Source organism: Hyalella azteca, unplaced genomic scaffold (genome assembly GCF_000764305.2).
Source record: "Hyalella azteca isolate HAZT.00-mixed unplaced genomic scaffold, Hazt_2.0.2 contig9858, whole genome shotgun sequence".
Taxonomy (NCBI): Eukaryota; Metazoa; Arthropoda; class Malacostraca; order Amphipoda; family Hyalellidae; genus Hyalella; species Hyalella azteca.
The window spans coordinates 246,431-264,750 of NW_025939917.1; the positions used below are offsets into that span (position 1 = coordinate 246,431).

The window sequence follows — 18,320 nt, forward strand, 5'->3', positions numbered from 1 at the left end:
CATAACTATTTATACCTTTTTAGTGTTTGATTTCTTTCTCGACCATTCTGAGAATAAGAATTTCACTTTACTGTATTTCGATTTTTGCTGCTCTGTTCATCTGTTCTGTTTTCACTCGTGCATTTCAATTTAATTCAATTTCAAATAATTAAAATAGCGTACTTTCATGTCAACTTAAAGTTGGTTTTTATACTTGATTACTCAATGTTGATCCTCGAACTATATTCATTATTTTGAATGGTTGAAAACATTTAGTCGGTATCCGAGCAACACAGGGCGGATCCAATATTATTTTCCTGTTTGTCAATAGTACATCTGATATTTTTGTAATGTCAAGTTTAAAACGAGAAAGTCGCTGAAATGAGGATCGATTGAAAACACGATTGCAAATTCACACACATATTTAATAAATAAATATGATAAATAGTTAAGATCGAAATGGAAGGTCAAATAGTGAGTCTGCGTTGGAGAACCGTCCGATGAGAGGTTAGGTAATCAACGCATGAGAAGGTTCCCTCAACGTGGCTCCTCTAATATCACAGTGGACGAAGGTCGAAGAGAGTTTATCATTAATTTGAAGTCAGAAAAGATGGAGGGCGTTTACACGTAAGTGCGACTTAGAGTTGGGGAATCGGAGGGGAGAAATTAGCTACGGCGGGGAGCGCTGTAGGCACTGGCGGGTTCGGGGGCGGAATAGGAGCCACGGGGAGCAGCGCGGGCGGCTTCCTCATCTTCACGGGCAGCCTTGGCGATCTGGTCGAGGACGAACTGGGGGATCTCGTGGGGGAAGGCAGGGGCCACGGGCAGAGCATCGGATTCGGGCTGGTATCCGCCCTCGGCGTTGGCGACGTATTTCAGCTCGAAGCTCTCACCGTCGGGGTGGCTGAAGCTAACGGTTCCCTGGGTCTCGACGGCGCCATCGGGGCCTGAGCCGTATCCGGACTCGGAGATCTTGGTGCCATCAGCAGTTTCGAAGTCGAGGCTGTACTCGCCGGCGGCGCTGGGGTACACGCGGTCGTCACGGAGGATGGCGACCTCTTCGCTGCTGTCGTCGGAGCGGGGGGCGGAGTAGGTGTTGGCGGGGGGAGCGGCGTATGACCGGCGGGGAGCATCTGGCCTGGCAGCGGCCACGGCCAAGAGGGCGGCGAAGATGGTCTGAATAAATGCAAGGTATAGATTAACGAATTTTCACTGTAGATTTCCTCAAACTTTGATATATTCGCAGAGTCCATTGTCTTCGGCGTTTTCAACATCGTGGCACTTAAACTAAAAAATGAAGTTTAATTTTCATGTACCGGTATACTACAATATCCTTTTGAACCTTATTAAATTGAACTTTATAACCTTACATTGAAGAAGAACGCTACTACTTTGAGCAAGCACATGTCGCATTTGCAAAATATTTCGATTTTGAATGTAGATGATTCCAAAGTTTCTAATATAATAATTTTGCGGAGAAATAAATATTGGTTTTATCAACCTCCAAGAAGGTAACATTTTCAACTCTCAAGAAAATTTTTTGTTCATTAGATAAAAATAAGCTGGTGAACAAACCAGGGCAGCCAAATTCCTTGTATGTGATGGTGAAGCAAAATATGGTGCGAGATCCAAGTTATTGATTACATTCTTTGATCCATTGATTTTGCGAACAATTCATGAATGAAAATATACGAAAAATTTATTTCAAAATTATTGAAGAAATATTTCATAGCTAATGAGAAACTATTTGTAGAATTTTACCATCATTTACCATCATCAAAATTTGTACGACAATAAAGTGCTCAAATTATTTTTACTTCTAAGATTTAAATGGTTGATCACAATGCGGTCAATTTACTGTTTTAGCTTAGTTTAAAATTCCTAATCTTTATCGGCAATATGGAAGATCATACCAACATCCCGATGAAAAGAGTATAACCTGTCTCTTATACACATCTAGATGTGTATAAGAGACAGGTTGAAGTATGGGTCAAAAATATTGAAATTTTACTGCATTTTTCTTTTAGGAAATTTGTCAATAACCATGGCATCTAAAATTTCTATCCTGCGTTTACAAAAAAAATAAATGTCGGGGCACTCGTACCATAAAATTAGCAGGCAAATTTATATTATTACAGGCAAATATTGCCAAAAAAAATAATTTCAAGGGCTCGCCTTTTATAGACTTCTTGCGACCTGGATTTACTCCCACTTTTATGCTTACACATTTATATATACTTTGTGTAAAAAAGTGACCCCAATAGAAGGTGATTAGAGTGATGGCAGCGGCTCAGCACTTTAACGAATTATCAATGTCACTCGATTTCTTGGATCGCAAATTTGCAAGAAATTGAAATGTGAAGAAAATTCCACAAAAATTATCCATATTTTTATAGCAAATATTTCGATAGTGAGTCCATCTCCATCGTCATTTCAAAAATTCGAGAATGCAGATATAAGTCCTTGTTCGTTACAGTCGGTAAATTCCAAAAATTCTTTTGACATCGTTTCGGATGCCAGGCCAAGGTATGCAAAAAAAAATAACTAAATTCCTACTATCGCGCTCTGGAATAACTTTTTTGTATTGCTTGGATATGAATTTCTTTATTTTGGTGATCAACAGGTAAGACGGAAATCCATTTCGCAAGAAGATATTGTGCAAAATTTCAAATTCGGAGTGCATAGCACGGAATGTAGAATAAACACATTGGCACTGCATCCGACACTATTTCAAGTGAATTAAATTTTTGTCTATGAACAACTTTTCAGATGTTAATCTGAATAATTTTAAAATCGGTTCTCTACTAAGGTACAAAAATATTCTCCCTATCCATACGCAATCGTCTCAAGTTCATGAGCACAGTTTTGCGTGACGCATAACTGCGTATGTCAGAGAAAAGACACGCAATTTTTCTTCTAGAGTGGCGGAGCATAAAGGAATGAGTTGTAGAACTGGCCAATCATTAGGTCTCCCTCATTCGGCTGTGCGCACTCATGCCGAGTATTGTAACAAGCCGATATTCGATGGTGTTTTCAAATCTTTGCAGCCACTTCCGATGCTTCCGATTTGCAAATTTTAGTACGTCTGAATTGTTTTAATCAGAGGCCTATTTTCGATGCAGCCTTTATCTCTTATTTATTTTGAATTGTAAATATATATGATTCGTCTATTTTTGGGATTTGTCTCTATTTGTAAATTCAGGTTTTAACTTTTGTTTTTTCTTAATTTGAACTGTGCTAACAACTGATTGTATATGTATTCTAGAATTTTCAAACTGACGATGGAGATTGGATCCGAATCGTTATATGAAGAGTAAAAAATAAAGAACGTCATCTTCTGAATTTCTAGTGAATTAAACGAATTTTGGTCCGTAAATTTTAATCGGTGAGAGATTACTCAAAAATTTTTAAAATTATGCAGTTTTTCAGCAGCAAGTTGAATAAACTCGTTCACTCAAATACATTTACGGTAGCGTTTAGAAGTACCTTAAAGTAAACTCCGATATTGTTTGATAGTAATGAACAATAAACTCATGTGTAGATCGCACAGGGGGGCACGATATTCTCTGAATATTTGGAGATAAGCAAATTTCAGTCCAAGTCTTCACCTTGACACGAATAATGTCCAGCACATGAGACACAAAGCTCTTGGCGCCCGAGTAACGCGTTTACTTTTCGAGCGAACAAGTTTGGTGTTTAAATACTGTGATTGATGCTCCTTTTCACTTAGGGATTTGCTCGAGATCGGTCTTGGTGCCACCAACATCCTTCCTTCCTTCTTTCAGAGTCGGACGAGTGAAATCGAGAGATCGAAAGATTCCATCAAGGACAACCAGTGACTCTAAGGCGAAAATGTATGTACGATACAGACGTGCGGGATGCTGAAACGCTGCGTGTAGTTATCTACGAGCGTTTCCTGTACCATTATGGATGATTCTCTATCTCGGATGTGTAGGAAACAACTTCCACGTGCAGAAAACTACTTGTATGATATGAAACGACTTTTAAGTATGAGAAAGAATTTGAATGTAAATGACACAACTTTTATGTTTGGTCCAAATGACTTTTTTTCGATGCTGTTGAGGATTTTGCCCGCATATAAAACGTTTTCAACTTGTCTCAAATGTAGAAACAACACAGCGAAAATTTTGGAGGCAAGTGTAACGTTTAGATTTTAGAGACAGTTTATTTTCATCCTCATTATTTATAGAAAGAAATTGTGTAAAACGTTTGTAAGTAATATTATTCTATCTAGAATTGAATCTTTTGAGCTATCGATATTTCATGTAATTACTTATTTTTATTAACAAATTTCCAATAAATCTCTGAATTGATTTTCGACAAAAAGCTTTACATCAATTTACAAAATTGAAAGCATCACCCGTTAAAATTAGCTCTAATTTTTATATATATTTTACAACACAATTTTTCATATTTGTGACGAAGTAATATCTGCTTGGCGCATCAAAAATTAGTTATTTTTTATGATGCTCACCTAAAAAGTTGCACTCTACGCTAAAAATTTATTTATTCAAATGTTAAAGATATTATAGAAATGATAATAGTATGAGAACAAATTTAATGTTGCCATGGACATCCGCGATATGATCCGCGTACACGAAGGTTGAAGTTCAAGTGGCGGAAGTAAATAATTTGCAGAGATTTATAAGACAAGCTAGTGACAGCGTTGTGCATTGTATGCAAGGGGATACGGATACATTTCCTTATAAAATTCCTATGTGTTTATCAGACGAGAGTTTTTGTCTGGTACTGTCCGACACGACAATTTCTTCGATTAATATATGGTGGGTAAAGAGATCAAGGGAACTGAACTTAAAATTGATTGTAACACTTATAATCATTGTTCGCACCTCGAAAACTGTGTAAAATTTAGTTTTAATTATGGTTTTGTTTCTGCAACCAAAAGGAACATTTTTTTCTCTATATTATACGTTGAAACGAGAACTTGAACTCCTTGAATTTTGAATGGTAAGGGTTTACTGCTCATGCAGTCTTTCCATCCAATCTACCAGTGTTTATTCGATGAAACAATAGGTGCATAATCACATATCCTAACCAAACAATTTGCGGGTCTTTTTAAGCAGACAGTTAAATGCATTCTTTGAAAGTGAACACCTTGAAATGAATGGCAAACCTTGGGCTGAGCCAGAGACGAGGTCTCACTTTCAACGAACGTATGCCTTGAAAGAACCCTATGTAACATTACCTATCGAAGCAAAACAAAGCATGGCTTGCCTACAAGAACCATATTAGTCGAGACGGATCAAACTCACGTATTTTTAATACTAACAAGAATAAGATGACGGTTCATAACTGCGATGAATAGAGCGCGTCGCGTTTCCGAGCTTTCCTCGTTTATTTATCCAGATTCACGGTGAAAAAAAAGACTTAGTGAGCGCGGTAAATTTTTTAAGCCTCAGTGCCAGTGTAAATGATTATTAGCATGGTCGTTTGTTTGTGCTTGCGTAGGAAAATGATTGCGTAAGAAAAGGAATAGGTTTTGTTCAGGTGGTGTATTTGTTCATAACATTAAATTTGTTTTTACGCTTGAAAACAAATGCAATTTACGTGTGAATCTGAAAATCAAAATTAAATTGTATCAACAGGCAAATCTATGCAAAATAAAACTAGTAAATCATTATAGAAAAATATTTAATTGATTATTTACTATAATTTATACAGGTAGGTAGCTTAGCAAGAGAACTGCTGTTGAGTTAGTTCACATTTAGAATTTCACTTTTACGTAAGATACATTTTTCGAATTTTCACTCATTAGCAAGAAAACAAAGTCCAATGTCGTTTTTACTGAAAATTTAAACCTAAGCATATTTTATTCAGGGTGCTAAGAATGTAGTTGAAAGCAAAGCTTGAAACACAATAAAATACTTTTTGCTGGATAATATGTATAAACTCACGGCAAGCCATAATGACTTGAGACACAGTAAAACAATAGAAACAAATTTAATAGGAAGTAACACGAGGGGTTCTTTCGCAGCTTCCACGCCATTATACACCACATGTCAATGGTGCAATACAGCGCCCGTTTTTCACATCATGGTAAATTATCAGCAGCCACCCTATGGCCGCTTTAGATCCATACACTATTTTTAGTGATGGGAAAACTTCTTATGAATCTGCATTATAGTTTTTATTACATTCTTTCGCTCAGTGTCGTGAAAGCCGGCCTTGAAACAGCGACTGCGACCCGATCGAACGATTAGACTTTGCGAGAATTGATTGCTTAGTGTCTCCCATGTAGGAAGTAATCAACCTGCAGGAATCTATTTGAATAAGTGGATAGAAAACTTAATTTAGCTTCTGAAGAAAGACTGAAGATATGAAGGTTGTTGATTGATCCAATGATAGAAGAGATTGAATTAAAACAAAGTATCTGTTGAAATGAACGCAACATGAATGATTTGTTTTTCATTTAAAGATTCCAAGTATATACTCTGCAACTCTCTTCTAAAATATCAAGCTTCCAATGGTTGGACAGATTTATGTCAACTAAATGCAATTTAAACAGGGGGCATAGAGGTATAAATTTCAACGCAAATGTAGAGTAAAAAGATCTATTTTAGTTTAGGTAGTCATTTTACTCATTAGATTAATATATTAATTAAAAATATATTAGCAAAATTATATTGAAAATAAAGTCTATGGAAATGTAGAAATTTTGAAAGACTGAAAAATAATTTAAAACTCATTTATGTTTTATTTTCACCTCACATCAAACCATTCTGTTGAATATCTGAATTTTTATATTGCCAAAATTGAATATCATGAAACATTATATAGCCAAAATTTAATAACGTGAATTTTTATACAACAAAAATTGAATATTGTGAACTTTTATATTGCCAAACTTGAATATCGGGAATTTTTATATTGCCAAAAAATACATCTGAAATTGAATGCAAAATTACAATATAAAGATTCAAATTGATAAATCCTTCACAAAAGTTGAGATCCAACGAAGAAACTAGTGTGTACGTGTGTTCTGTGGATGCACTTTGCACGTGATGCCTTGCAGTCGCTTCAGTCAAGTGCAAAAAGTGGGTGAAGTCAAGTAGTCTCGCTGAGAAGTGGGTGAACTGCTTCCTGCAATCGGAAGTTGTCCTCTGTTTGATAAACTCTTTTATAAAGAAGTCATACAGCTTCCTGATCAGAAGTCCCTTGAATATTTTTTTTCATAATATTCTGCTGGCCTAAACTGGAAGTCGATTGGCACCACATGCGTGATGGACGCTTAATGAAGCATATGAGTCTAATTAATTTTGCACAGATTATTTTTTTTGCAGATAATAATTACCATCCTGGTAGTCTATTGAATTAAAATGAATGCTAAGATTTTAAGACATTACTGATTTATAAGTGTAGCGATTAAGCGCGAATCTTGCTGACATTGATAGCCAATATAATATCTTTGATGGGGTACAAGCAGAGCTTCAATAATGCCGAAAATGGACAAATTGGTGGGATTGATTTCTGAGTATGAAGTGGAAAAAGCACAATAAAAACTTAGCTTTAAAAACATTGCTTAAATCGAGTACAAAGTTTACTTGAAGTACGAGTTTCACTAAAATAGGTCGCGCTATTTTTTGAAGTATGGGAAATTGAATTCATGTGAATCGAAGCTAATTGCATTTTTAGAATAATTAATATGACAAATAGTACACAAAAACAATCAAACACTACGTAATTTGTTTGACATGTGGGCGGCCGGGGATAAGGGTTAATCAAGACATGAACAGAAATCATTACAATCAACATAGATAATTGATAAAATTTAATAACACTTTTCGTCGAATTTTATTAAAAAATTTAATAAAAATTTCGAAATTTTTCATATCATATTATTGCGAGCAGGATTCAAGGACTGCATTACAAGAAGACCAAGAAGGTGACCTGATGTCGTCATGAAAGATCGACATCGACTGACCTTTTCTCCGATCAAATGTTCATCTTAATTCCTGAAAAACTTTCAGAGCCTTTGTCAAGATTCTAATACTCTACTTTCATTACTGAACGTCAAAAGTGGCGATGAATCAAGCATTGCAAAATATAGCTATTGTCATTCTAGACTAAAAATTTTAATTTTACCATTATTGTTCGTAATAATTGTGTACGTTAGTTGTGTTCTTTTTTCAATGTGATCAAGATGAGCATTTGGAGTGAGAAGCTTTATTCGCATATAGATAAAAAAACAGTAAGTGCATTGATAAAAAAAATAATGCTTTTATTGATTGCAATCCTAGTAGTCGATAAAATGCTTTGAGATATTTGGTACCATTAGTTTTTACCCTGGAACAACGATTTTTTACACAAATTCAAATCAAAATCTAGTGGCTAAAGAATATTGTTGGCAAAAAAGAATTGTTGGGCGAAAAAGCGAAAATTGCTATCAAAAAAATACGAGATCATACGACATAGGTGCTAAGATCACTGGATTGCTTAAATCGCAAGTTTAGCAAGAATTTGAAAGCAAAAAAAAAAAAAAACTGTGAGAGTGAATTTTAATTCGCTGTGAGAGTGAATTTTAAAAATTTTAAAAATGTGAGAGTGAATTTTAATTCGCTAATTGTTTGTATTTGTGTTCTAGATTTTTGAACTGACGATGGAGCAGCTGGACCCCGAAACGTTTTTTCGCATAAGAAATGGTGATTTTTTTGGCTGTTTTCTTTGCTTTTAAATTTTTTATCATATGTCATAAACAAGATTCTAGACTATCGTTTGGTACGTCAAAAAGTATGATTGCGCGCAAAATAGCGAGATAAAGAAGGTTTTAAAAATATATCAACCCACCACAAACTTTGATTTCAATATAAACAAAACAATTTAATTTTAATAATTTCAATTTGTAGAATCTTCTTTGTGTGGCCCGCTCCGAATGTTTAAGCAAATGTTTGACTAAATCCTCCAGTAAAAATAATCCAATACGATAAAGTTTCCGCTTTAATTTTAAGTTGTAATTATCAAGGAATGATAACAGAAAAATTGTCAAGGAATATTAAGTGTCGCAAACAACTTTCATTAGCTTGATCATTATAAAGAAATTTCCCTTTCATTTTATGGGTCTCGTCGTAAACTGAGATAATTCATCACTAACAAGTTCTATTTCCTGAGACGAAATCACAACAAAATGTCACTTGAAATTTAATTTCTTGGGAACGACACGAGTTATTCAGGCACGATCCTGGCTTCTTGCAGCGCTAGGTCAAACCTTGATCCCGCTTTAACCTTGCGGCGGTTATCGTGCATGACGTTCGCTCACCTTCCCTCGCTCGTTTTTCTCTCTCGATGTTCGCTCTCTCTCTCTTTCTTTCTCTCACATCTGTTTATCCAACACCGTGTCTGTCTCGCTCTCTCTATCTTCCAATTACCATTCAAATTTCAATCATCGGAAATTCAGAAGAAGCCCATTTATATTTTCAGGAGTAGGATATTAATATCGGCAGTAAATAATTTACAGAATTGGAAATTAACCACCATTAAATGAAGGCCATTCTGCAGAATACAGTCCCCTGATCATAAGAAGTGACCTGAAGATATCCGGTCACCACGATAAATCCAATGTCCACTCCCATCACTTAACTATGGCTTCTGTTGATTAACGATATCGATGGAATTGAAATTTCTATTACATTCTAACGTGTAAATCGAAAACTTCGAATAATTTTGAAATACTTGTCACGAGGACAAAAATAAAATTAATTATTGGTATACAACCATTGTAAGATATACAATCACTTCCATTGGAAGAAAAAACATTACCAACGAAGAATCGTGAAAATTTCGTTCGCTAATCAAACTCAGATAAATGGATTTATAGAGACAGGAGTTTCTTCGATTCATTAGTTGCAAATTCTTAAATTAAATTTATTTGAGAATGAATTTTCAACAAGACCGTGAATGATTCTAAGCAGGAAAAAATTGTAAGGTGCAATTTGTAATTGATAAACAGTGTGAAGAACGTTGAGAAATGCAATGCGCTCCAACAATTTTAGAAGCAGTTTCAACAAACCAGGGGCCATACTTTCAAAGCTCTCTAAGTGAACGTAAATTTAAAAGTGAACACTCTATTTTCTTGTCTATGATTGGTGGATTTTGCTTGAAACGCCATCAATGATTGGGGGATGAACTTACGATCTCTTGACATTTTTTGAAAAGAAAAGCCCCGAAGGGCAAGCAACCCCAAGCCTTAACCCCCAAGTTAACAAAATTTTTTTACGAAAAAACTGTGATCGTGAGTCGTCGACATTTCGTAGAGTGCGCCATGACATTCCTTGCAGGTGTTCAGTCGCCTCGAGCAAGCGCTGACGACACGCAAGTGACCTAACTAATTTGCACGTATGCCTTTGCGGCTTAACGCTTTTCTTTGTAGACCTAATATGTATACATTTTCAGTCTGTGTGTTCCATCCAGGTGTGTTACATTTATTATTTTCAGTACCTTACTAAAATTTTGCCGTCATTTATATAATTTAGTGGCGAATTTTCTGATTTTTTAATTATTTGATGAAACTTATCCTGCTGTCTCGCTACTAACAATAGCAATTAGAGTTCTGTGTGGACACCATGGCGATTACAATTCATGAATATTTGTAAAAGTTATAAATTTCTCTCTATAAAGCTATAATTTTCTATCCCGTCATTTTACAAAATTTTTGTTTCCTCTCAATGATTCATGAACGAACACTATTTTTTGTCAAATAATCGTTAATGAAACGATTTTACAATTCAGTTATCAAGCATAATGTCACAAAAATTGAACTCGACTTTTCGATTATACGAATGAGGTTTGCAAGCTGTACTGTTTGAAATTGCCTTATTCAATTTTGCAATCTAATAATTTTTTCTCATTGAATTACATGACATTGATTTGATCGCATTTCCGTACGACTCAAAATTTATTGATTTTCTATAAAATTTCTTTAGTAAGATGGTATGAGGTAATGAAATTCATTGATTACATACTCAGCCAAATAATATGGCCTAAAAAAGTTTAGGTGATGGTTATTGTTTATAACATATGAATCCTAACCATAGATAGTTAATGCTGCCTTCATTCGAATTGTTTACCCAAAGAACAGTGGAATTTTGTAATAAAAAAGTTGAATTTGTAGGAATACAAGTGTGGCTTGTCCATCCATTTTTATGATGCTAAATACTCAAAAAATTTTTAAATATTTCGACAAGAAATTTCTTAATCTCTAACTACTTTCAAAATCCATTTTCGAAAAAGAAATCTTCAATTTATTTATTTCTGAGACGAGCTAGTGCGAGCGTTTTCATCACTATGCAATTAATGGAATATTTTATAACAAGACGATTTCAGAATATCGAACGACAGCATAATATTTTAGTCAAAAACAAATCATTTCTTTCGCTTGTTGCACAGCATAGACTGCAACCAAGTAATTCATCTCGAATGAAGTGTCAAAAATATTTCATGTCAAGACTGTACAGCAATTTGGAAGAACACAATTGATTTCACGTCACGAACAAGATATGAAAAAACCTTAGCGAATGCCACGTATGCCTGAGGCATGGGAGTTCTAGTCGACCTTGCTCTCGAAACATCAAGTCTTTCGAGTATATAAAGCGCGACTCGAACCTCAGAGTCACATCACACCTTCCAGTGACGAATTCAACAACAACCCTCATCATGATCAAAGCTGTGAGTCTTGAATTTTCTTCAATTTCAGATCCATGTATAAGCTTGGAAAATTCTTAACCGTTTAAGTGATTGAAACATTTGAGTGAGAGAACGGGTGATAAGAGTTAAAGTTAAAGAGACGAGCGACAGTTAATGGCTTACGAAGAGAGGCGTTTTTCTAGACTAAACTGTTACCAAAAATTATAACAGTATATTTGAGGATAAGTATACGCATATGAAAAGATACGTGATATTTTGATATTTCCTGCATTAGAACGTTTCGGAGACCAGCTCCATCATCAGTTCAAATCCTAAAACACTGATGGAGCTGGTCTCCGAAACGTTTTCCTTTTTAAGAAAGGGTCAATTTTCCGGCTATTTTCTTTGCTTTTAAATTTTTTATAAACTTGCGATTTAAGCAGTCAAGTGATATTAATTCCTGCAGGAGTGAACTATCGGAAAATAGATTATTTCAATCTCATGTGTTACTCAATTCTTGTTTTTTTTGCGGACGCGTATAACGTAAAACCGAGTGATTAAATAATTAAATTTTCATAATTTTGTACTCAAATACGAATATCTCAAGTGCGGCTCAAGTGGAATGAAGCTTCGGCTGAAAATGTGTGAATAAATTTCTACATTATGAGTATGTCCATGTAAAACTTCCGGTGTAAATCAATGTGTATCACTAGTTAATTCTTAAATATTAAATCGGTTCAAACCCGAAATAAAGTTAAAATCCTGATTTTCAGAAAAAGATTGAAAACTTAAGTTTCAATCGTTCATGCCGACGAAGCAAAATCATTCGTTAAAGTTGCATAATTATAATAAAATTTGTGTATTCCTTTGTTTTCTTAAATGTGACCGTTAAAAGTTTGAAGAAGTACATTTGTTTCTCTAGGTCGCATTTGCCGCCCTCGTGGCCGTGGCCGCTGCCAGGCCAGATGCCCCCCGCCGAACATACGCTGCACCTCCCACCAACACCTACTCTGCCCCCCGCCATGCCGACAGCCGCGAACATGTGCCCATCCTCCGTGACGACCGCGTGTACCCCAGCGCCGCCGGACAATACAGCCTCGACTTCGAAACCGGAGATGGCACCAAGATCTCCGAGTCCGGCTACGGCTCAGGCCCCGATGGCGCCGTCGAGACCCAAGGATCCGTCCGCTTCGTCCACCCCGACGGTGAGAGCTTCGAGCTCACCTACGTCGCCAACGCCGAGGGCGGATACCAGCCCGAGTCTTCAGCCCTGCCCGTGGCCCCTGCCTTCCCCCACGAGATCCCCCAGTTCGTCCTGGACCAAATCGCCAAGGCTGCCCGTGAAGATGAGGAAGCTGCACGATCTGGGTCAAGTGGCAGATACGCTGCCCCTGAGCCGACCAACACCTACAGAGCTCCTCGTTTCTAAAAATACCTATGATGTTTCCGATAACTTATGATAATTTATTCCTGACACTGTAATAAATAAACTCTTCAAGCTTCGCTCCAGTTTATTTCGCTACACCTACACCTACACGTCCATCGAAAGCTTTCAGTTAATTTGCTATTCATTCAACAACTCAATAGCATACCAAGCACCAAAATCTGTCCTTCTTAATACTATAAGAGTGAAGAATGACAGTGCTTATTATAGGGCCCCACCGGATCTCATTGCATTATACCTAACCCGAAAAATGTCAAAAAAATGGACACGTCTATGTCCAAAACGGCACAGTATTTTTACTTACTGTCCAGTGGTTCTGGTAGGAGGCTCCTCTACCCTGTACATTACCGAGTCAAGTCTCATCTTTAAATAGTTCATCGTTAATATCTCGGCAATCTCTTCTGGCCGGCCGTTACACCAATCGGTCACGCGATGCGAGAAGTGCTGCCGCTGAGTAGTACGACTGTACGAGTATTACTCCTTGGTTTCCTTATCATAAACCGTTATCCCCTAGTGATCCCCTCAGTGTCCAGGGTATACAAAATTTCGTTCCGGTAATACCCTTGGGTGTATTTGCAAGTCTTTATGTGGTCGCCACGAACCATCCTGTCATACTAGGAACCTTTACCCCCTCCAGACGCTGCTCATAAGCCTCATCCTGAAATCTAGGGATGACTCGATTCATCCCTTTAGACTCCTTTAAATAAGTTTCTACTCTGGGCGACTAATTAATCGTTACTGAAAATTAGGGATTCAATCATTTGCCAGTACATTTCTTTAAAGAATAAGAAAATTATATTTAAACTTGGAAAATATATGATGTTTACGATGAGAACAGGAACAAGAATGTGATGTATCTGCATGTTATGATTGCTAGGGAATAGTTGTAAATGAATAAATTGCGACCGCAACTCCAATCAGATGATTAGGTAACACTGTTCAAAATGTACAGAATAATCACGATTCATAGACAGCGCTTGGAGATCGTCCGTCTCGACTGTGTCGCATTCAGATTTGCCTGCCAGGAAGTCTCTTTATTTCGGGTTGCGAAATAAAGTATGACGAAGGTTAAATGTGACTGAGTCGTCGGCGGGCGTGGTTAACTTACATTGCTACAAGCCGACGCAGCTGTGAACTTGTACGCAGCTGTGTCGCCAAACGCAGCTGTGACATCAAATTCACTCACATCACGTATAAGAAATCAATATATAGAACGGACAATTATGAGCAAGCCTCTATAACATTCAATATGACAATGAACAATCTTTGTATTTTGACTGCCTTTGACAGTCGAAAAAGTGAGTGTGGATTTAAATTTGAAACTATGAATATCGATGAACCCAGAAGAAAGCTTAGGATCAAATAAAATTCCAGTTTTTCGATAGCCAACAATTGAAAGGTGTCGTTGAAAATTTCTGACGTCTACAAACGAGGCATTGAGTCGCTATTTTTCTTTGAAATCAAGAATTGGTCAAGTGAAACTTATCAGTTCGTGAGTGAAAGAAGCTTCTGAGGCTCGCTAAAAGTGAGAAATTGTTGTAGAAACCGAATTTCGCTCCAAAAAATCGGTAATTTTGCTCAAATCAACTAATTTTCTCAACACATTACCAGCATACCTAATGCCATGTAATGGTCAACCGGTCACCTTGGAGACAGCCGGTTGACCATTACACCTTGGAGACAGCCGGTTGACCCGTCCTTTATTTTTTATTTTATTTATCTCCCTTCCTTTATTTTAACAGATGCAGCAACAGATTCAGCTCATATTACAATATTCTCAACTTTTGAAATTATATAGAAATACATAGAACAATTATACATTTAATATTTCTATTATATTGCTCCCTTATGGTCAAGAAGTTCCGTACATCTGAATTGAATTCAAATCCGAAATCAGATGAGCTAAAAACTAAAGTAAACTACTTTAAAATCAATCAATTGCAAAAATCATGCTATTGAAACGACGTCGGTTGCCAATATTCATTCACCAGACGAATTTATTTTTATGAAAACTTACCAAACGAACATTTTATTCCTGCAAAATCTGACGTTTCTGATGAAAACATTGGACGGCTTTTGAAATAATTATCTACACAAGATTTACAGACAAATAATTTGATATCAGAAGAATCCAAAGGAAACAAATTCTATAATGTTCAAATTTTATTGGCGTATCAAATATTCTGGCGCAATTTTAAATATTTTCATGAACGATTTTGAGTGATAGCAATTGATTTTTTGTTTGAGATGTGTGCGCTAAATAAGTTTCAAATATTTTTAATCTTTTATGTATAGTAAGCTTGATTTCCAAATGTTCGTGACTGTCTTTCAAGCATCAATTGATTATAAAAGTCTGTTGATTAGTTAAATCTTGCCTATTCAAAAAAAATGAGGTAGTAATTTTCAAAGCCAATCCCTCATTCAATTACAACTACCTAGTTTTTCAAACTTTTTTTCGTATAATTTGTAGTTACCCAGAAAATTAGCCTTTAACGAAATGCATTCCATCGTGAAACAAGATTGTGTTGCTAATTTAGTAATTTTTTGTGCAGATTTGTTCAGTATTCTGCCAATTGTTTAGACGACTGAATTATTTTGTGGTTTATCCGTTAGAACTACAACTTTTTAACAATTCTATTCAATTGAAAATCTGCAGCTTTTGTGATCATTCGAAGCGTCGTTTTTCGAGCTATATTGCGTTTGTTAGATAGAACTTTCATCTAATTCCTTGTGAAAATTCTGTGATATAAATAAAATTGTTTTTAATTATTAATTTCAATTATTTAATCGAGAAAATTGGTAGATGCAATAATATCAATGAATAATAATTTCTTTACCATGAGTAACTTTGAGTAGTTTGCTTAAATGCTTTGGTTTTGTAATTGATTTCTAAATTCATGTGTTTCAAATATTTTTTATTCCTAATTATGTCACACAATTGTATCGTATTCATTCATTTATAGGATAAATGGAAAATCTCTACTTTGGTGAAAGGAGGCGAAAAAGGGAGCTGAAAGTTCTAGACATTATTATATGATTTTATCATAATGAAAAAAGACCTAAATGTTACCTATAAATTATTAATTTCTGTCCTGTTTAGAGTTCACAACACATTGCAGTGCATTGCAAAAGAAAGTAATTTTTTTAATCGTACCAAAAGTCAAAAAAGGTTTAGTAAATTGATGATGAAAGATTTTCATACATGTGAGTTCACATAACAACATGTGAATGCTTAGTGTATTTATCCCCCAAATGCAATTCAGATTATTTACAAATGAAGCCAATTTATTGATAATCAGATTGCAATAATTCATTTTTAAATCTACGCTTTAGCTCTACGATATTCAAAATAGCTAGAGAGTATTACTGTTAACAATTGTAATATTATCATACAAATCGATTACCACCTAAACAAAATCAAAATTTTCATTTATGCAACGAAATTTATTTAATAAGTGTTTATTTTTACGCTAATGTGTGAATTTTTGAAGCAGCATAGTCACGAAAGAGAAAATAATATTTTCAAAAATAATATTTCAAATCACATATTTGTCACAAAAAAACTGCAACAAAATTATTCACTCATCCCACAACATAAGCGTCTACAAATTTCAGTTTCGTGACAGACTCTGCAGTAGTTCAATGAAATTTGTGTTAATCAAATCAGAAGGACATATACCTAAGTAGACGCAACGATAGAGGCATGACAAAAACTCGAATTTGCGACTCGTCTTCCTGAGGCATGGGAGGGGGTTTGAGTCGACCTTGCTCTCAAAAATCCGAGTCTCTGGACTATATAAAAGCGACTACATTCATGAATTGTTAGCAAAATCAATCGATCGAAGAATGTAATAAATAATAATAATAATATAATAATAACAATAAATAATAATAAAATAATAACGGCTCTAGGACCATATTTTGCTTCACCCTCACATGAAAGAAATTTGGCTTCTCTGGTTCGTTACTTATATTCACCAACTTTTTTCTGTCTAATGAACAAAACATCTTCTTGAGAGTTGAAAATTTTACATTCTTGGAGATTGATAAAACCGATAATTATTTCTTCGCAGAATTAGAATGTTAAAAAGTTTGTAATCATCTATATTCAAAATCGAAATGATAGTTTGAAGTTGCAACATGTGCTTACTTAAAGAAGTTGCGTTATAAGGATTTATTTTATGCGAGTTTCAGAATTTAACTATGTAAGGAGTTCAATTTATTTTAGGTTCAAAAACACATTCTAGTAGCAATGAAAAAAAGACTTCATTTTCAGCTAGTAGCATTCATTGCTAGCTTCAGCTAGTAGCAATGAAAAGGATTTCATTTTTTAGTTTTACTGCTGCGGCGAGGGAAAACGGCGGAAATAAAGGACACTGAGAATATATCATAGTTTGAGGAAATCTACAGTGAAAGTTTGTTAATATCTTGCATTTATTAAATCTTGCATTTATTCAGACCTTCTTCGCCGCCCTCGTGGCCGTGGCCGCTGCCAGGCCAGACGCCCCCCGCCGGACATACGCCGCTCCCCCCACCAACACCTACTCCGCCCACCGCTCCGACGACAGCAACGAAGAGGTCGCCATCCTCCGTGACGACCGCGTGTACCCCAGCGCCGCTGGACAGTACAGCCTCGACTTCGAAACCGCTGATGGCACCAAGATCTCCGAGTCCGGCTACGGCTCAGGCCCCGATGGCGCCGTTGAGTCCCAGGGAACCGTCCGCTTCGTCCACCCCGACGGTGAGAGCTTCGTTCTGAAATACATCGCCAACGCCGAGGGAGGATACCAACCCGAGTCCGATGCCCTGCCCGTGGCCCCTGCCTTCCCCCACGAGATCCCCCAGTTCGTCCTCGACCAGATCGCCAAGGCTGCCCGTGAAGATGAGGAAGCCGCACGATCTGCACCAAGTGGCAGATATGCCGCCCCAGAGCCGACCAACACCTACAGGGCTCCCCGATTCTAAGTATCGAATGGAATTGTCCCGTAATTTATGATAATTTATTCATGAAATCCCAATAAACTTTACAAGCATTCGTGTAATCTCATTCTCCGAATCTATAAGTTTATTAAATCACACAACAGAATGTTATAAAAGGTAATTGGTATTTTCCAGCATCCACTGTGACAAAATCGGTTTCTTAAACTACCAAATAAATTCGATTATAGTGGTGATCATGAAAAAATGGATTCGGGCTCATTAAAGGTCTTTTCGAGTGATATAAAATTAAATTGCGGAA

The 18,320-nt window shown here is 36.2% G+C and overlaps 2 protein-coding genes across 3 annotated transcripts; one reads left to right on the plus strand and one right to left on the minus strand.

Moving 5' to 3' along the window:
* Window positions 1–383: 383 nt before the first annotated feature.
* Window positions 384–1,170, minus strand: LOC108671949 (cuticle protein AM1159; the record flags this gene model as incomplete). Its single annotated transcript, XM_018159551.2, has 1 exon — window positions 384–1,170. A coding segment is annotated over one exon (525 nt), but the record flags the coding sequence as incomplete, so codon positions are not given.
* Window positions 1,171–11,601: 10,431 nt separating this feature from the next.
* Window positions 11,602–18,116, plus strand: LOC108671933 (cuticle protein AM1159-like). 2 transcript variants are annotated; one of them, XM_018159531.2, is made up of 2 exons: window positions 11,602–11,679; window positions 12,560–13,140. In XM_018159531.2, the coding sequence occupies exons 1-2, from the start codon at window positions 11,668–11,670 to the stop codon at window positions 13,064–13,066; spliced, it is 519 nt and encodes a 172-aa protein (XP_018015020.1). In that variant the 5' UTR covers window positions 11,602–11,667; the 3' UTR covers window positions 13,067–13,140. The 2 variants fall into 2 exon arrangements, with proteins under 2 accessions (XP_018015020.1, XP_018015028.1); XM_018159539.2 differs by lacking the exon at window positions 12,560–13,140 and adding an exon at window positions 17,540–18,116 and having other exon boundaries at window positions 11,645–11,679.
* The last annotated feature ends 204 nt before the right edge of the window (window positions 18,117–18,320 follow it).